A 23,256-nucleotide genomic window follows, 5' to 3' on the forward strand; every position below is an offset into this window, starting at 1 on the left:
ACCAAAAAAACAAGTAAATAAACTATTATACCAAGTGAACGGTATAAGCTATATTATATACCAAGTGAATTTTAACATTAAAAGTGATAGAGAAATATGGGGGGGGGGGACACAGAAAAATGTTAAAATGTTGAAATGTAACCTGGGGGAAAAAATCAAAATATAAAATTGTATATCCATGGTGATTACAACTGAGAAAAGCCTGAACGTGAACTTGCAAGATGCTAACAGTGGTCTGTTAGAGTACAGACTCTACGTGAGAGTCTGCTGTTTTTCTGAGGAGAAAGCAACCGCTCCCCTACTTGTTACAGTATGGGATTTTATTACTTTTATAATTTAAAAAAGTTTCTTCCCATCTCATGGAAACCTTTTCTCTGCTGTGGATACAAAGAGCTGCACTCTGCCTCTTATTCCTCCAAGACACACCTCTCCGGGTCCTTCTCTCACCCTATAGAAAGGGCAAGCCTTCTTGTATCAGCGTATTCTCTTCTTCTTTTTCCTTTTTTTTTGCTTTTTAGGGCCGCACTTGCAGCATATGGAGGTTCCCAGGCTAGGGGCTGAATCGGACCCGTAGCTGCTGGCCTACACCTCAGCCACAGCAAAACAAGATCTGAGCCATGTCAGCAACCTACACCACAGCTCACCTACACTGGATCTTTAACCCACTGAGTGAGGCCAGGGATCAAACCTGCATCCTAATGGATCCCAGTCAGATTCATTACCACTGACCCACAACGGGAACTCCCAGTTATTCTCTTCTAAATGCCAATGACATTTCATGGGGCCTCTGCGGAATCACCCCTCCCAAGTGAGAATATCAGGTACCTTCACTCTCCTTCCTGTGGTACCTTCACTCTCCTTCCTGTAAGTACCAAGCTGTTCCAAAGAGTCAGAGAAAGGGCTCTGTAATTTCTCAGTAAGACAGAGAAGGAAGTGGCACAAATTCTAAATCAGCCACCCTCAGGGAGCCCTTGAAAAGATGGGCCAGATGATACCCACTCTGGAGACCTCAGCCCAGCCCATCCTGGCCCTGGTAGAAACCATCCCATATTTCTGTCCCCCAGGTATGGATAAGCTTCTTAATTGACCCTAAACATGGGAAAGCAAAAGTGAAAAAGCAAAAGTGACGTAAACACCCAGCAACAGGGGAGCGATGAAGGTACAGAACATGTACTCAGTGGAACAGTCGGTAATGTCACAGGACAATAGCTAGGATGCTACATACAGGTCATGTGGCAAAAGGCTTCTAAAGAGAAGTAGAAAGAGCAGGTTCCTCCATCGCGCATCCCCATGACAACAACTGCACTTAACACAGACTGACCAACAACAATTAGGGTTTACAAGACACTGACTATACCCAGGCCCTGTGCAGTGTGCCAAGCACGCATTAAAACGTCACAGTAATGCCACTGGGAGGGTTGCTGATTCTCATTTTGGAGAGAAGGGAATTGAGGCAAGCAGAAGGCTAAGGAATTCTCTCTCATTTAGTCCTCCCAGTGGCTAAGGTTTAACCATTCTGCTAACTTTCCTGTGACCACACAGTGTGGGGGAGAGAGGGTGGGAAAGAGGACAAAGTCCTTCTCCAGGGCTCACACCTCACTCACGTCCTAGATTGAAAGGGAATAGGAAGAAATCTGAATTGCAAGGAGAATTGACTTTGAAAAAGAACTTCTTATTCTTCCCTCTATTGTCTAAACTTCCTCGTGTTCTGTTCTTATAATTTAAAAACAAACAACAAAAACAAAAAGAAGGGCCACAGAGGTTTTTGGAATGCATGTGTTTTTGTGCATGGTTTTTTTAAAATTATGTCTTGATCGAAAGACTAAATAAATGCCAACTGAGCGTCTACTGTACTTGGAGGTGAAGGGAAGGAAATGAGAAGAAAAAAAGAATGGAGAAGAGCCAAGGCAAGCCTGTTCCAAACCAAACCAAACTGCGCCAGGCAGCTACCCACACCACTTTTTTCTTTTATTACTTTATTTCTCTTTCCACCAACTCTTCCCGTTTATGCGTAAATTCTAAAATCATGGTACTGGACTGGCAGAGGACACAGAACATCACAGAGTACACTCATGTCACACAGCTGCAATGAACAAAGCTGGGAATAAAACTTAGGTCTCAACTCCCAATCGTGCATTCTGTCACAAAGCTTATTTGTCCTGTGCTGAATATTCCCCTCTCAGCTGACAGTCTGCATTTACTGGAGTTCAAATACACGCCATCTTCCGAAAATGATCATTCCACGTACTTAAGAGTATTTAACAGTGCTCAAAAACATACTAAAGGGTTCAGGCATACTATCTCATTTGAAACTCAAATTGCAAATGTTCAATTTCTAGCAATTTTGAAGCCTGGCTAGAAACAGAAAAAGCTAAAATAGACAATACTTTTTTTTTTACTTTTGCAAGAATAAAAATGAATGACGTATGGTGGTCTCTTCGGAAGAAACCACATGCAACAAACAAAATGAAATGTTTCCCACACACAAAAAAAGTACTGTCAACATACCCTCTCCCAAAATTTCTCTGAAGAGTGAAAGCAGGCAGCAGGGATACTGGATGCCTTGGATGGAGGAGGGGCCAGGCTCAGAGGGAGCATGTCACAAACAAGAGGGGGACTAGCTCTGGAGGGGGCTCCAAGCCCAGTGCCCCTTCCTGTGCATCAACAGGCTGAGCCTCAAATCCCGGTAACAACTACGTTAAAAGTTCAAATTATCATCCTCTTCTCATTTCCTCAGCTGGCTTCCAAAAAGACAGCAGATTCAGAGCCAGAACACATAGTTCTCCCGTCCGAGAGGCCCTGTGGCCTGCTGCCCAAAGCCCAAGAAAGAGCCAAGAACCGCTTTCCAGCTGTGTGGTCCCCCAGGCACCGGACAACCCTGCGCCCAGCACCCTGGGCATTGCTTCCTGCCAGCCAGCATGCCGGGGCCCGGCTAATTCTGCAGCAGCAGACTTTGGTAAGGAAGAGACGGACACCTCCCCAGGGCAGGAAGGATGATCACCCCACGCCCCGGGTGCCCCTCAACACACATCCCAGGTGCCTCCTTTCTCACAGATTACCGCTGAGCCAAATCTCACCCAGATCTCAGCAGCACAAAATGGGAAGGAGGAGGGGGCAGGGAGGATCAGAAAGAACCCCAGTCCTGGTGGTGCCCATTTGAAAGTGATGCCCAGATGCTTGGGAGCAGATTACTAAAAAGTCAGTACTAACTCCATGCTGGATAACTGATGTGGCGTATCAAGAAAACTGCACAATGGGAGCTCCCCAGTGTGCCGTGGGTTAAGGTCCTGGTGTTGTCACTGCAGTGGGCTGGGTCACTGCTGTGGCATGGGGTTCGATCCCTAGCCTGGGAACTTCCACATGCCGAGGGTGTGGCAAAGGAAGGAAGGAAGGGAATGAGAGAGGGAGAGGAAGAAGGGAGGGAGAAAGAAAGGGAGAGAAAGAAAAAACCGCACAATGTATAAGATGTGTGCAGCCTGGGCCCTGGGATCAGTCGGCCCTGGGTTCAAATCCAGATCTGCTGCTTGCTGGTTAAGAGACACTGAAGTTCCATGACCTCTGAGTGTCTCAGGATCCTTGAGTATAAAGTGAAGGCAGTGAGAGTCCCCAGGGTAGGGCTGAGTAGAGCCTGGAAGAAGGGTCCTCTGCTCCCCCAAAGCTGTGGCTCCCACTCCACCAAGCCCCCTGTTTCTGCACACACCATGCTGCTCGGAGATGGAGCAGGCGGAGGTGGGGGTGGGGGTGGCGGGCCCGCCAGCCAGAGCCCCAGCCCCCAGCTTTCAGCTCGCAGAGTGTGCAGGGCCGAGCCAGAGCCAGACCTCCTCCTTGACGCCCCAAGACCACCCCCCACCCCCGCCCCCTCAGCAAAGGGCCGGGCCACTCACGGCACTCCTTCTCGTCACTCTTGTCGAAGCAGTCGGGCAGCCCGTCGCACTGCCAGGCGCCGGGGATGCACCGGCCGTTGCTGCACATGAAGTTGCCTGGAATGTTGCACTCGTTGGTGAAGTTGTTCCCTGGAAGCAGCTGGCTCTCTGGGGGAGAGAGGGGACGGGGCGGTCAGACAGCGCAGCCAAGGCGGGAAGGACCTGGGTACCCACAATGCAACGGGCTCTTGCTGGACTCGGGCTCTGCACGTGAGACTTCCGGTGGGTGACGTCACCTCCCAGGCCTCAGTTTTCTCATCTGCAAATTGACCCATATTCAGCCCCACTCCCTAGAGATTCTGCAGAGACTAAATAGAGAAACACACGGCAAGCCCTTCCCTGATGCTGAGCGCGCAATAAGTGCTCAGGGACTTGTCTTCTTTCTCCGTCGAAAAGTTTGGTCATAAAACCCGAGTGTTCTTTTCTGGCCATTGGCAGTGGCTAAAAAGGAAGGTTCCAAGTCAGAGGTGGCGTGTGGGACTCCCAGTGCCTCCAGCAGTAGGAACTGCGGGCTCCTTCCAGGCCTCAGACTCTGCGGCCCTTCACAGACAGAATCCTGAACCTGGGCCAAGTCAGCAGGAATATTGGGAGATAATTTCACTTTTAGGAAACAGGAGCCCCAGCCCACAAAACCGACCTGCCTGAGGTCACACGGGGAAGAGGAAAGGCCAGACTGAAATTTCTGCTCAGGGCTTCTCACCCCCCAGAGGGTACCAAGGTCCCTAGACTGCCTGCCAAGAGTTCTTGGAGACTTAGTGCCGAGCCCCCAGGTTTAGATTCCACTCCACTGAAAACAGTCACCCCAAAGTGCCACCTCTTAGGCTGCAAAGCAAACGGGGAAAGCCAAGATCATGGGGGCAAGAGAGCTGAATTCATCCACCAGGGGATCGCGGGGGGGAGACTGTCAAGGGAGCCAGAATCGGAACAATGTGATCCCTCTGAGCCAGTGTGCTCACCAGCTGGGCAGTCAGGAGCCATTGGGAAGTAAAACAGTCCTAGGGGAAAAGGAGAAAAAAGAGCAGTCCCTCCACGGCTCCCTCCTGAGTGTTGCATAAGCATTTGTTGGACATTTATGACCAGACACTTGGGCAAGGTGCTAAACATGCAGAGATGAAAGCTAGGCCTCCTTCCTCCGGGCTGGAAAGGCACGAGGGTACACTACCGATTTTATCACCACGTACCAAGCATCGCATTCCAGACCCCTGACATCATAGCTTCTTTCACGCTGCTGTCCTTTACCAGTGCTGTGATTCTGACCTGGAATGCCCTTCAACTCGTGGGGTCTCCTGGCAGCACATCCCTCCACACCCCTTAGCACACAACACCTATGTTCCTGTCTCTGACGTGCTCCCTGGCTTCCCCAAGGAGAAAGGAGCACTCACCCTGTTGGTTGCTGTGGTACCACTGGGGTGATACTAAAAATATTTATAACTGGAGCAAGTGGGCAACAAATTAGAAAGTTCTCAGCCACAGGCAGGTGGCACCACCCCAGCCCAGGTGCCACAGGTATTCCTTATTGACCATCTCGCCTGCCCACTGAAAAAGAAGTTTCATAATTCACTGAGGAATTCTAGAAGAGCAGCTCATTCTGCCCTAACTACGTGTTCTAGGCTCCTAAAAATTTCTTCTGTCCTCTCCTCACTCAATCCCCCCCTACAACGGCCAGTCACCAAGTCCTGCATGCTGGTCTCCACTGCCACAGCCACAACAGCAGCCAGAGTCACCACTGTCTCTAGCCAGGACCACTGCCACAAGGGACTCCTGCCTCCCCTCAAGTCTGTCTCTGTAACCAGAGGGACCTTTCTAAAGAGAAAATCAATCATGACACTTCTTGACTTTAAAAAGCCGTAGAATGCTTCCCCTATGTTCTTAAGATAAAGTCAAAATTCAAGGCATTAAAGAAAGGTCACAGGAAAGAGGTGGCATTTGCGGTGGTCGATGACAGACACAGAGATGAAACCTAAAGCCCTTCACGCCTGCAGCCAGACAGTAGAGACAGGGCAGGTAGGCTCAGCACAGGGCACAGCAGGTATGGAATATACACGCACACAGCTCTGATAGTTAGGAACTGTGAATAGGAACCCCTATTTCTGAAGTTCTGCCACCAAGTCAGATACCACTAATCATGCGACTCTATCCATGAAGCCCACCCTCCATATCAGAATCCGTCTTAAGACCAGACTAAGGGGAGTTCCCGTTGTGGTTCAGTGGGTTAAGAACCTGACTAGTATCCATGAGAATGCAGGTTCGATCCCTGGCCTCACTCAGTGGGTTAAAGACCCAGCGTTGCTGCAAGCTGCGGCTTGGATCTGGTGTTGCTGTGGCTGTGGTGTAGGCCAGCAGCTGCAGCTCCAATTTGACCCCTAGCCTGGGACCTTCCATATGCCACAGATGCAGCCCTAACAAAAAAAAAAAAAAAAAAGACTGGACTGAGAAAGCCACCACCAACCCTAAGAAGGTCGTGAAGCCACTTCACCATCTCTGGGCAGAGGCTCGGGAAGCTGGAGGGGGCTGTAGGAGAGAAGCCCAGGAGCACCAGGTGCTGGATCCTGGCCAGACACGCAGTCATAACCCTGAAAACCTACACACCCCAGCTGTTTCCTAACAACTGCTCTGGGCTCCCCCTGCACTCAAGGAACCCTCCAGGGCTCCAGAAGGTAAAACTCCACTCTGTTTTGTTCAGAAATCACAGACACTTGCTTCTAAAGAGCCAGCTCCTTGAAGGCAAGCTCCCTGGAAAAGTCACCACGACTGTGAAATCTCGTTCTGATAAACAGATTTCCAGAGCCAGAAAATTGGCCCGATTAGATTCCAATCGGGCCAATTTTGTTTGTTCTGGGAGTCGAGAGGCTGGCGGCACAGGGATGTGACAAATGAGAGGGTGTGATGTGGGGACTAAATAACACATGGGTCAGACACAGGTGGTCCTGCCAGCCTTGGGGCTCACAGCGCTCCACTGGCAGGACCGAGGATCCTCAGGGCCCCGTGAAAGATGCCTCAGAGGAGCGGTCCTCGTGTGTCTGAGCAGCTCCGCCAGGCATTCAGGGGGCGCTGGGCCATGTGCTTTAGGGAAGTGACAATAGTATATCATCAGACTCCAAGGCAGGAGGCAAAGAGGTTAAATCCTGTTGACTGTTTCTTCAAAACTCTTCCTCGCACCCATCCAAGGGGGCCTCCAAGCCACAATGACCTCCTGCCCCCTTTAAACCAGCAGGTTCTCAACAGGGGGCAATTTTGCTCCCTAAGGGACACACAGCAGGGTCTGGAGACGTTTGTGGTTGTGGCCTCTTGTAAGCAGAGGCCAGGACGGCTGCTGCATGAGCGATGCATGGAACCATCCAGCCCGAAATGTCCAGAGTGTCGACTGAGACCCTGGGCCTAACCCAGTCTTCCAGCTGTCACTTCTCAGTTCCCCCAGCTCCTTCTCCTCATGGCAGAGGGAGGGGTTTCTTTTCTTCTTCTTCTTCTTTTTAGGGCTGCACATGCGGCGTTGGAATTTCCCAGGTTAGGGGTTGAATCGGAGCTACAGATTCTGGCCTACGTCACAGCCACAGCAATGCTGTGCCAATTACCTACACTGCAGCTTGAGGCAACACCAGATCCTTAACCCACTGAGCGGGGCCAGGGATCGAACCCACATCCTCATGGACTCTAGTCCAGTTCTTAACCGGCTGAGCCACAACGGGAACTCCAGCAGAGAAGATTTTTAAACGCTACGGACAGCTCCTCTGTGATCTTCTACTAAACCTAAGACTCTTGCCATGGTTTACGAAGCCTGGCACAATCAGGCCCCTGCCTACTTCTGTTAATTCTCATTCCAACCATATCCCGGAACACAACTGCCCTCTCGTGCAGCAAGTGCACAGCACAGCCTGGTCACTGACCCTGTCCTTTCTATGCCCCTCTCACCTGGGGTTACAGGGACTGTAGGCTGAACTGTGTTCCCCCACCCCCAGAATTCTCATGTTGGAGTCCTAACCCCTGGATCTCAGGGTGTGCCTGGATTGAGAGGAGGGGCCTTTAAAGGGATGATTAAGCTCAAGAAGGCCATTAGCTTAGGCCCTAAACCAGACTGGTGTCCTTAAAAGAAGAGATTAGGACTGAGACACCCGCAGGGGCGATCACGTGAAGGCTCAGGGAGAAGACGGCCATCCACAAGCCAAGGAGACAGGCCTCGAAGAAACCAACCCTGCCACCCTTTGATCTCAGATTTTCAGCTTCCGGAATCACGAGAAACTACGTCTCTGTTGCTTAAGCCACTCCCTCCCTGCTACCTTGCCATGGCAGCCCTAGCAAACTGCTGCGTCTGGCTAATGGCATTTGTCCTTGTGACCTCAGCTCTCTATCTCTGGCTCTGAGGATTCTTCACCGGTCACCCAGTCTAAAGCTGGTCCCTCTGTTTTTCAATCCGGTGACGTCCCGTTTTGTGCTCAGCAATGACACTGTACCATCATCTCCCCACCAGACTGCATGCCCGCCAAGGCAGAAGGGCACTGCTTTGCTGAGCTCTGAATCCTGGGTGCCTGGTCCTCAGGAGGCTCTCAATGAATATTTGCGGTCATTCTCAGAAGGAGACCAAGAGTCTCGTAACTGATTGCTTCCCATCCTTCATGCTCTTCCTTGGAAAGTTCCAACCACCCCCCCTGCCTGAAACCCCTGGAAAAAGTGAGTGGGATCCATACATACATAGATAGATAAACATTAAGGACATGGGGGTGTCTGGATTTGTGCAAGTAAATTACTACCCTGTCTGCTCTAAAAGAGGTGAGAAATCTTTGCAGCCCGACAGCAGGACTTTCTAGTGGCTGAAATATTTATCCCATCTCAGTGTCTTGGGACACATTTACAATCCAAAAAAGACAAGCATTAGCACGAAGTTGGCTAGCTGGGGTTTTTCCTTCTCCCTTTTCTTTTTTCATTAAGCTGAAAAATGAAAAAGAGTTGCCCATTTTCACTGCAGCAGCACATCACTTACCTAAAATAACTATACCATCTGCACCAAGAATGAAAAAAAAAAAAAAATCCAAGTCCTCCCCCATTGGACGAAAGCAAACAGTCTGCCGCAACAGCTTCTTCCAAAATTTCTGGCACCCACAAATTTATTTTTGATGAGGGGGCACTGCAAAAACTCAGACAGCTGCGGTGTTTTTCTCCTTCTGGAATGGGCAGTGAGTGATGCTGACTTTCCCAGCTGAGAAATGGGAATTCTATTGCACCAGCTGGAGCCCTCCACGCACACCTCTCTCCCTTGGCTGACCATCACCTGCTAAGGTCACCCCTTATCATGATGCAATACAGACTTGGCATCAGATTTCTGCCCAATCACTTTCATTGTTATCCTTTGCTTCCTGGCTCTCCGGTGTGCAGGATCAATGAACAACAAAGACACACACACACACATATATGTACACACACACACGCGGCTTAGCGTTCCAGTTTATAGATCTCAACTAGATCTTCCCGAAAACCTCCCCAGAGAATCCACACACATCTTCCCGCTGCCTGGGGCCCACAGATATGTGATGAGACCACTGAAGACAACCATCTGTTTTCCCTTTGAGTCACTCCTTCAAACATACATGTACATTCCATGCAGCAAGTAAGGGGGTCTGCCATGATTTGTTTGTAAACATCCCTGGAAAAATCCCCAAAGGTCCCTTCCACTCCAGACTGCTCTGCATGCTGGCATCGGTGTTGGACAGAACCAGACACATCTGTCCTGAGCCATTTGGTTCTCATCAAACCCACTGCTTCCAGCTAGAGCTCTGCCTCGGGGAGCATCTTGGCCGTCACCAGTGGGGGAGGGGGCGTGCATGGATGTCTGAGCCTGGGGTGACCGTGGGCCTCTGTCTCCAAGCACTTAAGTCAATCTGGGTCTCCAGCTCTCTCAAGACTCTACACACTGCCCTGTCTGCCCTATGAGCTCATTCCAGGAGCCCTAAGCTCTGGTATCTACCTGTTCAAGGAAGATATGGCCCAGGGACATAGATAAGAAGTTATAAAATGACTCATCATGGAGTTCCCACTGTAGCTCAGAGGGTTATGAACCTGACTGGTATCCTTGAGGATCCAGGTTCAATCCCTGGCCTCTCTCAGTGGGTTAAGGATCCTGCATTGCTGCAACCTGCGGCGTAGGTTGTAGACACGGCTCGGATCCCTCGCTGCCACGGCTGTGACGTAGGCTGGCAGCTATAGCTCCAATTCGACTAGTCTGGGAACCTCTACTATGCCACAGGTGTGGCCCTAAAAAGAAAATAAGGAAAAAAATGACTCATCAGTTCAGCCCAGGAATGCTGATCCTTGGCATCTATAGATTTCACATTTACACATACAGTGTATGATATGTGTAAATATACCTTGAAAGAAGATCGGGTGTAACTGGGTGTAGTTTTCCTGTGGGGACAGTTTACGGATGGAGCGAGTCACCTGGACAGTGAGTGAGCCTAGCTGTCCTCCCAGTGTCTGCACTGCACATGGCTTTCCTGTTTGCCTCTGCTATGCAAGGCAAAGCATCAATCACTAAACAAAATAACAAATGCTTTTTTTTCCTCCTTAAAGTGAATTAGCAAAGAAAGCAATGGCCAGTATTAATGAGGCAAGCAGAGAGGAAGCACAGACGTCCAGGAAAAGGACAGTTCTTCACCAGGAAACAGCTTTATAAATTATTTTCATATTGTATTTATAGCCTCATTAAGGGCCCGAAGCTGTTACTTACATTTTTTAGTTATGCTTCATTGCATTTCATGAGGAAAATTATGTCCAAGTGGCATGAGCGGGGTGGGGATTTGCAGAGCTGTCAGGATGCCGCCCTCGGAAGGTTCAAGGTCCACGGTTCAGGGGCTGGACGGGAACACTGGAAGATGTGTTCTCAGAAGGCTGATTCTCAAAGGTGAGCTCTGAGCCCCACTCATCTTGGTCCCCAACCCTCCTATGTTCCTTTCATGGCCCTTAAGGAGTTGATTATTGACTTCTTACTAGGGAAAAATTTAATATCTACTGCAGCTCTTAATACCTGGCAGGAGTTCTCTTTTTCTGCCTTCACAATAGCCTTCTGAAATAGGCACTGCGCCCATTTTGCAGACCAGAAAACTGAGACTGAAGAATTAACTTGCCCAACATCACACAGCTACAACAGGTCTGCCAACTTTTTAGGCCAGGTAGTAAATACTTTGGGTTGTGCAGTTCAGGAGGCCGAATTAAAGCTCCTATCCTGGTACTTCTATAAGCTGAGAAAAAACAATAGTCTACAAAATTTTTATTGAGAAAATTCAAAATATTACCATAATTGAGAATAATCTTCTGTAGCACAGTCTACTAATGAAAAGAACAGAATTCTGGAGTTCCTGTCATGTTGCAGTGGAAATGAATCTGACTAGGAACCATGATGTTGAGGGTTCGATCCCTGGCCTTGCTCAGTCGGTTAAGGATCTGGCGGTGCTGTGAGCTGTGGTGTAGGTCGCAGACACAGCTTGGATCTGGCATTGCTGTGGTTCTGGCATAGGCTGGCAGCTGTAGCTCCGATTAGACCCCTAGCCTGGGAACCTCCATATGCTGCAGGTGCGGCCTTAAAAAAAAGAACAGAATTCTTCAGGGAGGTGGGAAGAGGGCAGATGACATTTCCCTTGATTGAGGTTCAAAGTTAGTCTTCCCTATCATGAAATCTATTGCAAATGCTTCATTTTTTTTCAACCATTTGAAGTATGTAGAAGCCACTTTTAATTCTTAGCTCAGGGACTGTGGTGGACTGGCTTTGGCCCCTGGGCCATAGTTTGCAGACTCCTGAGCAAGAAGAAGGCAGGTCTGCCTAAAGCAATAAAATGGCAGAGGCACCAACTCACAGGGCCTTCTTCTCTCTCCCCATTGCACCCACCACACTCTGAAATGATCCCTGTGGTTTAGTGGCTGCTTCTCCCACCACAAAGGCAGGGACCTCCTCTGCCCTGTGTCCCCCGAAAGTGCCAGGCACCCAGCTGACACTCCGGAAATGCTCATCAACTGCACGAATGATGACTCCTAAGGTCCCTTTCGGTTTTGACATGCTCGGTTCTGTGGATTTATCTCAACCCCACGTGAACCGATTTATACTTCTGTGCAAAAGACAACGAATAAACAAGATGGTTCTGCAAAACACTCCTGAGCTCCTGGGAAGAAAGGAAGAGAAGCAAAGAACTATCGTGGGTGGACTTTTACAATCATTCTCTTTCCCCCCCCACACACGGTCCTCGCCAAGGGTGACCCACACGGCAGGCCTGGGTGTGAATCTGGCCTCAGGCACCTTCTGTCTTTTCAGTGTCAATTGACAGCAGCGGCAGGAAGTAAGAAGCAGGCAGTGAAGAGAAAGCGAAGGATGAGAGCCAGGATAACTTTGTAACCAATTTATCCAGCCTGCAGATAAGCCAGGTTTCAGAGAGGGCCAATCAACCCTGCACCACAGCAGCTGTGCAAAACAGCCATTGGGTCATGAAGAAGGATTCTGCTCCAACCCCAGGTTCGGCCCACCCTGTCTGTCCAGGCTGTCGGCTTTGCGACCATCGCTGGAGACTGTGCTGCAGCTTACACTCTGCTCTGCACAGGTACATCCAGGACAAGTATGGAAAATGACAAAGCAAACTTAAGGCAAAGGCCAGAAAATCAGGACGAGCTTCATTTAGACCTCGAAACAAATCTGCATGAGCTCAGGCTAAGGAAGGATTTCTAAAACAAGACTCAAAAAAAAAAAAAACCCACAAGCCATAAAGACTGATATATATGACTGTGTCAAAATATAAAACTCTGGTCATCAAAAGATACTACTAACAAAGTTCAAAGATAAGCAACTAACTGGAAATGGTAGCTGCCACATATGTAACCCACAGAGATCCACATTTAGGATTTTCTTACAAGACTATATTTGCAAACATCAGCCTCTCAAAAGAAAACTGGTCAGAGCATAGGAATGAACAAGTGGGCAGAAAACTCAAATAGCCACTTCAGATGGACTCAATCTCCTCTGTCATCAGAGAAGCAAGGACGTTCTCTTTTACACCCATCGGACCTGCAAAATTTGAGGCCTGACATTCTCACGTGGCAAGATGATAGGTACAACAGGACCTCAGAGGCTGCCGCGTGTGATGGAGTAGGTCAGAAGAGCAATTTGGCAACTCCCGGTGAAGCTGAAGCTGCTCAGAGGTTTAACCCAATCTGCCCTCTTTTGGTACATACCCCAGGCCTGGGGACAGACATGCATAAGACTGTAGCAAGAGAACCTTCACTGTGGCACTGCCTAACACAAAACTGCAAGACACACGCCAAGTTGTCATCAAAAGGAGAATGGATGAAGAATTGGGTCCATTCACACAGTGGTATACCACCCAGAGCTGCAATTAAATTAATGAACTGAGGTGGCATGAATCGCTATGGATCCATCTGAGAAACCTAACAAAACTAAATATAGAACTACCATAGGATCCAGCAATCCATTCCTGGGCATCTATCCCGAGAAAAACATACATGCACCCCAATTTCCTGCAGCACTGTTTACAACAGCCAAGACATGAAAGCAAGCTAAATGTCCATCAACAGAGGATTGGATAAAGAAGATGTGGTACATCTATACAGTGGAATATTACTCAGCCATTAAAAAGAATGAAATCATGCCATTTGCAGCAACATGGATGGACCTAGAGATTATCATACTGAGTAAAGTAAGTCAGACAGAGAAAGAGAAATACCATATGATATCACTTATATGTGGAATCTAATAAAAATGACACAAAAGAACTCATTTACAAAACAAATTCACAGATTTCAAAAGCAATCTTATGGTTACCATAGGTGAAACCATTGTGGGGAGGGAAGAACTGGGAGGGTGGGAATACCATAAACATACTACTGTATAAAATAGATGATTAATGAGAACCTACTGTACAGCACAGGAAAATCTACTCAATGGTCTGTAATAACCTATATGGGAAGAAAGAATGGATATCTTTATATGTATGACTGATTCACTCTGCTGTTTACCTGAAATGGATACAACACTGTAAGTCACTATACTCCGTAAGATGACATTGAAAAGAAAAAAAGTGACTTGCAGAACAGCACTTCGGTCAAGCTTGAAAAACATACTGCTTGAACAGATACACACAGATGTGAAGGTGTTTTTGAAGACGTGCAGGAAAGGAAAATACCAAATTTAAGAGAGCAGTTATCGTCTGTCGAATGGGATCAGAGGGCACCCCGTGAATGTCAACTGTAGGATTCTTTCCTTGCAAACAACCTGCGGCAAGTGAGATAAAAACATCAGAATGCCATGGAGCTCAGCAAAGGCGTTCTTTGTGTTACTTGTGGTCCTTTTTTCCATCCTTTAAAAAATGTTTCATTTATCAAATTTATTACGAAGAACAAATATTATGCTAATATTTGAGGAAGGCCTATGAAAGACATATGGAAACTTTTACCACCAACGTTCTAACATCAAAAACCCCATCAACTATAAAAGGAGGAAAGATAAAAGGGGGCAAATGTTCACACTGAGAAAAAAATGCAAGGACACCCATCTGAGAGATGTGGTCTGTTATGGACTCTTTTCATTTCCTGAAAGGCAGCAACAGTTGCAGGGCAGAAGCAGATTGTGGAGGAAAAAAAATAAACACATCTCCTAAGATGGATTTACCCACCCAACTTATTAAGCTATGGCATTCCAAAAATAAAAATAGCAAAGCCCAGCCAGAAGGTCAGATATTTTTTAAGTGCGAACTCCCTGAGATGTCGGAATGGGAAAAAGCCACAGGAAAGCTATCTTTCTCAGACTGGTCCATGCCATCTGCCACCCCACCCCACCCCACCTTACCCCCCCAGCATGGGGCTGCAGGAGGCTGAGCAAACAGGGGCTGAGCTGGGACAGCCGAGACTGTGAATGCACGTGCCCCATCACAACAGACAAACGCCCAATTCTCCTACCACTGCAACTAGCTGTGTGACTTCAGACAAGTGAGACACCCTCTCTGGGCTTGAATTCTCCATTTGTGAAACGGGGGTGACCCCATCACCCTGTCGGGGTTGCTGAGGGATAGAGGGATATAATACCGATGACAGATAGACAGACAGACAGACAGATAGATAGATAGATAGAAAGAAAGAGTAAATATACCAGAGGAGGTGGCATAAACTCAGGGTTCAATAAACTGTACCAGTTTGCTGTTCCTTCCTTCCCTCCACACTCTCCCTGCCCCTCTTCACAGAGCTGGTACCACTGAGGTACCTTGGTCAAGGTTGGGCCCCTTTGCTCCCTCTGCCTCCACAGGAAGGGCACAGCCTGGGCTGGTGGGGCTGGTTGCCTGGTTGAGTCCAGTGCTCACCGAGGTCCAAAAAAGCAGACTCTGGGGACAGTCACCAGGTGTTAAGAACACAGTTAAGGAGCTCACATGCCCCTGGCTGTGTGTCTTCTAACAGATGTCAGTCTCAGATCCATTATTCCTAATGATCAGCCCCCCTTGGATCATTCCTAAGCCTCTTTAACAGCAGCCAAACAATAACCACAAACCAACCCTTCCCACCCATGTGGTGATGAAGCAGGTCAAAGAACAAAGTCTCAGGAGATTCAGAGCTTGGATCTGTGGGCACGGCTCCATCCCCTGGGCCTCCATTTCCCCAGGTGTCACACAAGGCAGTAATAGTTCCTTTCCAGCTCTTGCCTCACTCACTCTTGTGTCTGTGGACACACCCCCGGTCCCCATGGCAGGCAAACACTCCCCAGCTGCCCGTCCTAGATACATTCTTCAGCCTTTAAAAATAATACCCAGGATTTACATAGAGCTCCTCCTCTGAAGAACTGAAAACATCCCTGCAAGGCAGGTACTAAAGGTAGTGCCTCCTTTTTTTTTTTTTTTTTTTTTGGGTCTTTTAGGGCCGAATTGGCAGCATATGGAGGTTCCCAGGCTAGGGGTTGAATAGGAGCTGCAGCCACCGGCCACAGCCACAGCCACAGCAACTTGGGATCTGAGCTGAGTCTGCGACCTACACCACAGCTCACGGCAACGCCAGATCCTTAACCCACTGATCAAGGCCAAGGATCGAACTCGCAACCTCATGGATGCTAGTCGGGTTCATTAACCACTAAGCCATGACAGGAACTCCAGTTCCTCCTTTTTAAACACAAAGAGACTAAGACCCAGAGGTCAGCCAGCCTCTCAAAGGGCAGGGCTGGGACCAGCCAGAGAACCCAGGTCCCAGGCCCTGGAGAACACGCCACTCTGTCCTCCGCCACCCACGTGGGGAAGGCTGGTCCCACACTCACCCACCATGGGAGAAAACCATCCCCAAAGGGCCACGAATCGGACCTGCCTCCCGTTTCCCATGCAGTGGAGGGCTCTCCGGTTCCCTCCATCCACCCACAATCTTCCATGACTTCTCGGAGTAAAACAACCGTTTGGCTTATCCCTTCCAATTAGCAGACAAACTCTGCCAGGGAAACCAAACCTGCCAGCCTGTTCCCACCAAGCAAGGGCGGTAATTCTTATGAACTGGTGCATCTTTTTAAATTTTCTTAAGTACCTTAATCCATTAAACTGGTCTGTCCCGCTTCTATACTCTGCTCACCCAGGCACCCTCCCTCCGCACTCGGCGCGCTGACAGGCCCTCCGTCAGGAGGAATTAGCTGACTTCTTGAGCAAATGATGTTTGTACATCGACCAAGTGCCAGAATTAGGCAGTATTTACTGCTGCTTCCCTCCCTGCGTCTGAATGAGCGCTGCTCTCAGAGTGAGCAACCCACCTCTGCAAAAGATTCGTTGGGTTTAGGCTGCAACCATGCAGACCAACCTGTCTGGATTCTCCAGCTTGTGAAGAGTCATTTACAATGGTCCAGAAAACAAAGCGAATTAAAAGTGAAAGAGGAGGAGTTCCTGTCGTGGCACAGCGGAAACAAATCCAACTAGGAACTGTGAGGTTGCGGGTTCAATCCATGGCCTCACTCAGTGGGTTAGGGATCTGGCGTTGCTGCGGCTGTGGTGTAGGCCGGCAGCTGTAGCTCCGATTAGACCCCTAGCTTGGGAACCTCCATATGTTGCGGATGTGGCCCTGAAAGACAAAAAAAAAAAAAAAAGTGAAAGAGGAATCATGGCTCTGGTCTCATTCAGGTCAGCCCTGGAGCCCACAAACTCTGAACTCTAATTCCACTCTTCCCAAGCTCAGAGGACGGCTAAGCCAGCCGAGCCTCAATTCCCTTGTCTATGAAATGGAAGTGGACCAAACACAACCCTGATAAGCTCCCCTGGGTGATCAAAGCACTATTTTGACCATCTTGGTATGAGACTCACAGAGTCCCAGATCCAAAAACACTTCAACTCTCACTGTGTATCATTTGCACCAGCAAACCTCCTACGGGAAAAAAAAAAAAAAAATATATATATATATATATATATGTATATATATGTACGTATATATACAGTAAAAATTCGGTTGAAGCTTCTGGGACCTTCATGCATTTTATAAGACAGGAGGCAGATAGAGACCCTTCGATTAGCCAGAGTTCATTTATTAAAGACATTACGGGTTCATATTATATAAAGACTCGAGGTAATGTAGGCACAGAACATGTCATTACACAAGACGTATCATTATAATCATGTACTTACATGATTAATCATTAGAGAGAAGGGGATCTCACCTCTAAAAGGATCCGTCGCAAACTGAACAGGGTAGAATCCTACCGAGTGAGAGGAGAGACTGGGAGATGAGACAGGAGATGCTCACAGAAACGATTCTTCAGTAACTGGCAGGCGCCCCACCTCGCGGCTCCAGTTCAGGTTAGTTCAGGGCTCTGCTGATGGCGCGGCTCAGCACCAAGACACGGCAAAGAAGCCAAAGGCTTGGTGAACACCGACGCCATGGTTGACCTTTCAACGGGCTCAGCGCCTCTGGTGTGCATGATTTGCAACCCTGTGACACCCAGCTGGTTTCCCGGCTGGTTCCTGCCCCCGCTGCTTTCCTGCATCTGTCCTCACAGAGTCACCAGTGCCCACCCCCCCACCTCCCAATTGCTGAATCCAAAAGTTATTTTTAGTCTACCTGATGCACAACTCGGTTGCAATGGACCCACTGGGTGGCTCCCTCCTCATGAAATTCCATCCCCGCCCCCACCTGCCTCCCTGACACCGAGACCTCCCACCTGCCCACACACCTGGCTTTCTGGCCCTCCGTCCTCCACCACCTTGGGGGCTCCTCTTTCTCCACCCATCCCTCATCCACCTCTGGAGGTGTGTCTCCTGAGCAACAGACTCATCTTTCCCGCATAAGCCATCTCATCTGCCGTGAGGGTCAACCTCCAACTGCACTCTCTTCAACTCCATCTCCCCCGACAGCCACATTCTTCCATCCCCTCCTGCCCAAGACACCTCCATCCTGGACACACACTCGGCACAGCCAGAACAGAACTGTGGATTTTTCTTCCAAACCTGCCCTGCCTGCATTGCTCAGTATTTCAGCTGGTAGAGCGGCCAACCATCCTTGCCCCTCACCTCCACCCACATCAATCAACCTGTGCAAATCAACTTCCACTTCCATCTTCCCCTGCCAGCCCTATCACTCGTCTTAGTTCAAATCCTTCTCTCTTGCCTTTATGGCTTCACATTAATGGCTTCCTCAGTGGTTTCTGAGATCCAGTCTTGACCTCCAAAAGGCATCCTTCACATAACTATAGAGCAAATCTGACCACATTCCTCACTGTTTTAAATCCTCCCAAACACCATCCCGTGGTCCCAGGCTCAGCAGAGGAGGGCTGCACGTGCTGGCCAGCCCATCTCTCCAGGGGCTCCTCCCTAAAGCACGGGCCACTTTACAAGCTCCCCCGTCAGAACCCTCAACACAACTTATGCCAACCTCTCTTTCCCCTCATCGCTAGACTCCCTTGTCTGTGTGCCTGTCTTCCCACAAAGCCCCACAAACAACAGCAGGGGAGGGAAAGTGTCCTAACATAGCCCAGAGTCAAGGACAGAATGTTTGCTGAAATGGAGGGAAGGTGGGAGGCATGAAGTGAGTGGGTGGATAGAAATACGGATGGATGCTTCCTTGTGCTACAATACTATGAAAAGCCTTTCACCCAACAGTCTGTGGATTATTCTTGCAAGTTAAAATTACTCCTCAATCATGTGGATAGTCCAGCTGGAGATTTATGGGATGAAAACATGTTTCTTCATGCTCAGATGAGAATCTGATCTCAACTCGAGTATCTGAAAAATGGGGATGTGAGGACTCTGTCTCGGACATCAGCTGACACAAGTGCCCATGAGACAAATCCGACATCCTGTGTAGACCCTCCTCTCAGAGTCGGCTCACAAGAAACCAAATATATATATTAATGGCTGCACCTGCGGCATATGGAAGTTCCCAGGCTAGGGGAATTGGAGCTACAGCTGCCGGCCTACAGCACAGCCACAGCAACACCTGATCCGAGCAGTGTCTGAGACCTACACCACAGCTCACAGCAATGCCAGATCCTTCACCCACTGAGCGAGGCCAGGGATCAAACCTGCATCCTCATGGATACTAGTCAGGTTCTTAACCCACTGAGCCACAAAGGCAACTCCTTTTATTCGTATTATTATTATTCTCTCTCCTGAGAAGTCCGTGGACCCTGGCATTTTCTTTTCTTTTGCTTTTTAAGGCTGCACCTGAGGCATATGGAAATTCCCAAGTGAGGGGTCCAGTTGGAGCTGCAGCTGCCAGCCTACGCCACAGCCACAGCAACGCGAGATCCAAGCCACATCTGCGACCTATACCACAGCTCTCAGCAATGCTGGATTCTTAACCCACTGATCCAGGCCAGGGATCAAACCCGCATCCTCATGGTTACTAGTCAGGTTCGTTACTGCTGAGCCACCCTGGCATTTTCTAAGAGCAATCTTCACTTCCGGCATCACTTGAGCTTAAGCCAATAACTCTTCAAGACTCAGAGTAAGAATTCAGATGTAGCTCAGTACTTTGGAGTGTCACCTGGGCAGGTAAGAGCTGGTCTCCAGAACTCTTGGGCCTGAGGACTCTGTCTCGGACATCAGCTGACACAAGTGCCCATGAGACAAATCCAACATCCTGTGTAGACCCTCCTCTCAGAGTCGGCTCACAAGAAACCAAGGTTGGACACGTGTTCCTGGGGGCAGGGGGAGAACCAGGCTCAGGTGCAGCCAGTCGCTGAAATGCCCGAGAGCGTCAGGCCTCACTGCATCTGCTCTGCGTTGCGTTGGAGGCGGCCTCAGTCCAGCCTCCGGCTTCCGGCCACAGGCAGGCCGATTCCCAGCTCCCGGCAGTGTATCCCAAACTGTCAGCACCCCACACACGCGGCCTTTGTTTGTTTCTTTCTGTATCCAGGGAGCAGGGACAGCTGCGCCAAAGGCAGTGGCACGAGGGGCTGGGACGCCTGTCCAGAGCAGGCCCACAGCAAGCTCTCTGCCCCTGGAGGCAGCAAGGGTGGCCTGGAAGACTGCAGGGGTCCAAAGGGCATGCCTGCCATCCACGGCCACGGGAGCACTGGGACCCCGGCCTCACTTACTCCCAGCCCTGGGCTCCTTTGAACAAACAAGCCAGTTTGTTGTTCAGTACAGATGGTGGGCCTGGAAGGAAGGCACTGGCTCCACATGAACCTGCCAAGAGAGTTTCGGGAGTGGCCCTGACCTAGGGGATGCCAGCGGCATAAAGAAACATGATGAACCAGAACTGCCAACACAGCTCCAGAGACTCTCCCTCTGTCTCTTCTTTTGTTGATCACGTGCCTTCATGCTAAAGACACAAGAGACCACAGTCTTTAAATGACAAAAGGGACTCAGCTTCTCACCGAACATAAACAGTAATCAGCAAGCCCTGCCTGGCATTGCTCCCTTTCCAGGGCACATCACCACCCACCCGGGCTGCACCAATGATAATGCATTCACAGACAGACGGGACTCTCCAGCCAAGAGGAGAATTTACACCTAATTAAATAAAAACAAAACAGAAAACCAAAGCCTTTAACCAGTGCCAAAAAGAAGATGGACTACTTGCTCTTTTATGGAGCTTCATGGTCAGGAACGCCAATCAAGATGATTTTTTTTTTTTTCTACATGCTATCTTTCAAAATGATCCCTGCCCCATTCAGTAGGTTAAGGATTTGGCACTGCTACGAGCTGTGGTGTAAGTTGAAGACACGGCTCAGGTCAGGCGTGGCTGTGGCTGTGGCCAGAACTGCAGCTCCAATTCAACCCCTAGCCAGAGAAAAGAACTCCTTAAAAGCCAATAAGAAAGTCGCAAACTGGAGTTCCCGTCGTGGCACAGTGGTTAACGAATCCGACTAGGAACCATGAGGTTGCGGGTTCGGTCCCTGCCCTTGCTCAGTGGGTTAGGAATCCGGCATTGCCGTGAGCTGTGGTGTAGGTTGAAGACGCAGCCCGGATCCCGCGTTGCTGAGGTTCTGGTGTAGGCCGGCAGCTACAGCTCCAATTCAACCCCTAGCCTGGGAACCTCCATATGCCGCGGGAGCGGCCCAAGAAATAGCAAAAAGACAAAAAAAAAAAAAAAAGAAAGAAAGAAAGTCGCAAACCAACCAAGAGAAAACACGGAGAGAGGAAATAAGCAAGCGTGTCACAAAAAATGCAGATGGGACAAGTAAAAAGACGCACAACCTCACTGGTAGTTAAATGATTTCAAGTGGGAGGGCCGTTTCTTAAAAACAGTCTGATCAAAGTTAACCGGATGGATGATACTGAGAGCTGGCATGCATGTGAGGACACTGGCACTTTCATGCCACTGGTGGGAGCAGACATTGGTACCAGCCCTCTGGGGCCATCTAGTAGAGCCCAGCACTATTTATCGCAAGCTGACCTTTGGATTTAGTGCTTCCGTTTCTAGGAATCTATCCTGAGGAACATATAAATGCACGGAGAAACAGGCAGCAGGTTTTTTCCCTCTACATCACTACTAGTAAACACTCAAAACTTAAGAGAATTTAAACATCTATGAAGAGGGAGCTGGGTACATATGATGGGGCATACCCACCTAGAACACTGCAGCCTTTTTTTTTTTTTTTTAAAAAAAAAAAGGCAGGTGTTCCCGTTGTGGCGCAGCGGAAATGAATCCGACCTGGAACCATGAGGTTGCGGATTCAATCCCTGGCTTCGCTCAGTGGGTTAAGGATCTGGTGTTGCTGTGAGCTGTGGTGTAGGTCGCAGACGCAGCTCGGATCCCGCGTTGCTGTGGCTCTGGTGTAGGATGGCAGCTACAGCTCCGATTAGACCCCTAGCCTGGGAACCTCCATATGCCACAGGTGCAGCCCTAAAAGGACAAAAAGACAAAAACAAAAACAAACAAACAAAAAACCTAGGAGGAAGAATGTACTGACACAGAGGAGTTTCTACAGCACAGGCAGAGGCGGGGAAAGCAGAGGCAGAACAATACGTGGCCTCTAATCCACTTCTGGGCATCTCTAAAGATGCAGGGTTAATACATAGGCTCCTTTACTTACACTGATATGTGCAAGGTCCTAGAACATATATTCTGAGGGAAGAAATTTAGAGGTCCTTTAAAAATATGGGTATGGTTTCTATTGGCATCTTTTCTTCAAAATGCATTTCTTAAAATATCACCATAGCAAATATGCCTGGAGAAGTTATAAGAGTAACCACAATGCTCTGGGGGGGGGGGGGACTGCACAGCACTGCTCGTTGTGAAAATACACACACACACACACACACACACACTCACACAGAGGCGCACGAGAGAGCACACACAGACCGGCTCCTTTAAGAAGCAAAAGCCAAAAGGAAAAGGTCATCTCATGAATTTACAGAATATAAAAAACGCAGAGAAACAAGTGTGGGTCAGAGTACCTTTACATCGTTATGAAACGGACAGCCCCAACCGCTGACCCAAACTAAAAAAAAAAATTAAAAACCGTTTGAAAAGGGAATCATCTGGAAAAACCTGCGGATGGTTGCTTCTTAATGAGTTCTTTGGAAAATGACCTAAGGGCTAGATTCCCCTTTTACTCCCTTTCAGAACACAAATATATTCCACAGAAGAGCTATGGCCACCTCGCCAGGTCCCCTCCTGCCCAGCCCCCTCCCCACCGGAGCCCCGCCCCAGGGGCCCTGACTCTGATGAAGGGATATAAATCTAATTTGTCCTCTGCAAGGAATGCAGCGAGTCTCTCCAAGGCTTGCTCGGCTCACTGTGAGCCCACAATTATAGCTGCTGTGGACTCCTGCTTCCACCACCCTGGTCTTCCAGGTGGCAGCGAGCCACGCTTTCTGCTGGAAGACACAGAGCTCATTCAAGGGCGCCCGGAGCGAGTGCCCCGCAGCCTGGACCCCAGGGCTGGCAGGGCATC

General features: G+C 49.1%; 1 protein-coding gene across 8 annotated transcripts in view; it reads right to left on the reverse strand.

Moving 5' to 3' along the window:
* LDLRAD3 (low density lipoprotein receptor class A domain containing 3) overlaps positions 1–23,256 on the reverse strand; it is a 297,605-nt gene that overhangs the window by 179,399 nt on the left and 94,950 nt on the right. For 6 of the 8 annotated variants that reach the window (XM_085011433.1, XM_021083186.2, XM_021083185.2 and 3 more), the window contains one exon: positions 3,885–4,031. The exons of 1 other annotated variant lie outside the window; for it this stretch is intronic. In XM_085011433.1, the coding sequence (XP_084867559.1) occupies positions 3,885–4,031 (147 nt within the window). Of the gene's footprint in view, positions 1–493; positions 3,347–3,628; positions 4,032–23,256 lie in introns of those variants that run through there. One more of the 8 variants, XM_085011435.1, reaches the window with a different exon arrangement.

The sequence above is a fragment of the Sus scrofa genome, chromosome 2 (assembly GCF_054392235.1).
Source record: "Sus scrofa isolate SSC_HxYL_T2T_F1_AM1 chromosome 2, Sscrofa_HxYL_maternal_Yorkshire_Landrace_v2.0, whole genome shotgun sequence".
In the NCBI taxonomy this organism is placed as follows: Eukaryota; Metazoa; Chordata; class Mammalia; order Artiodactyla; family Suidae; genus Sus; species Sus scrofa.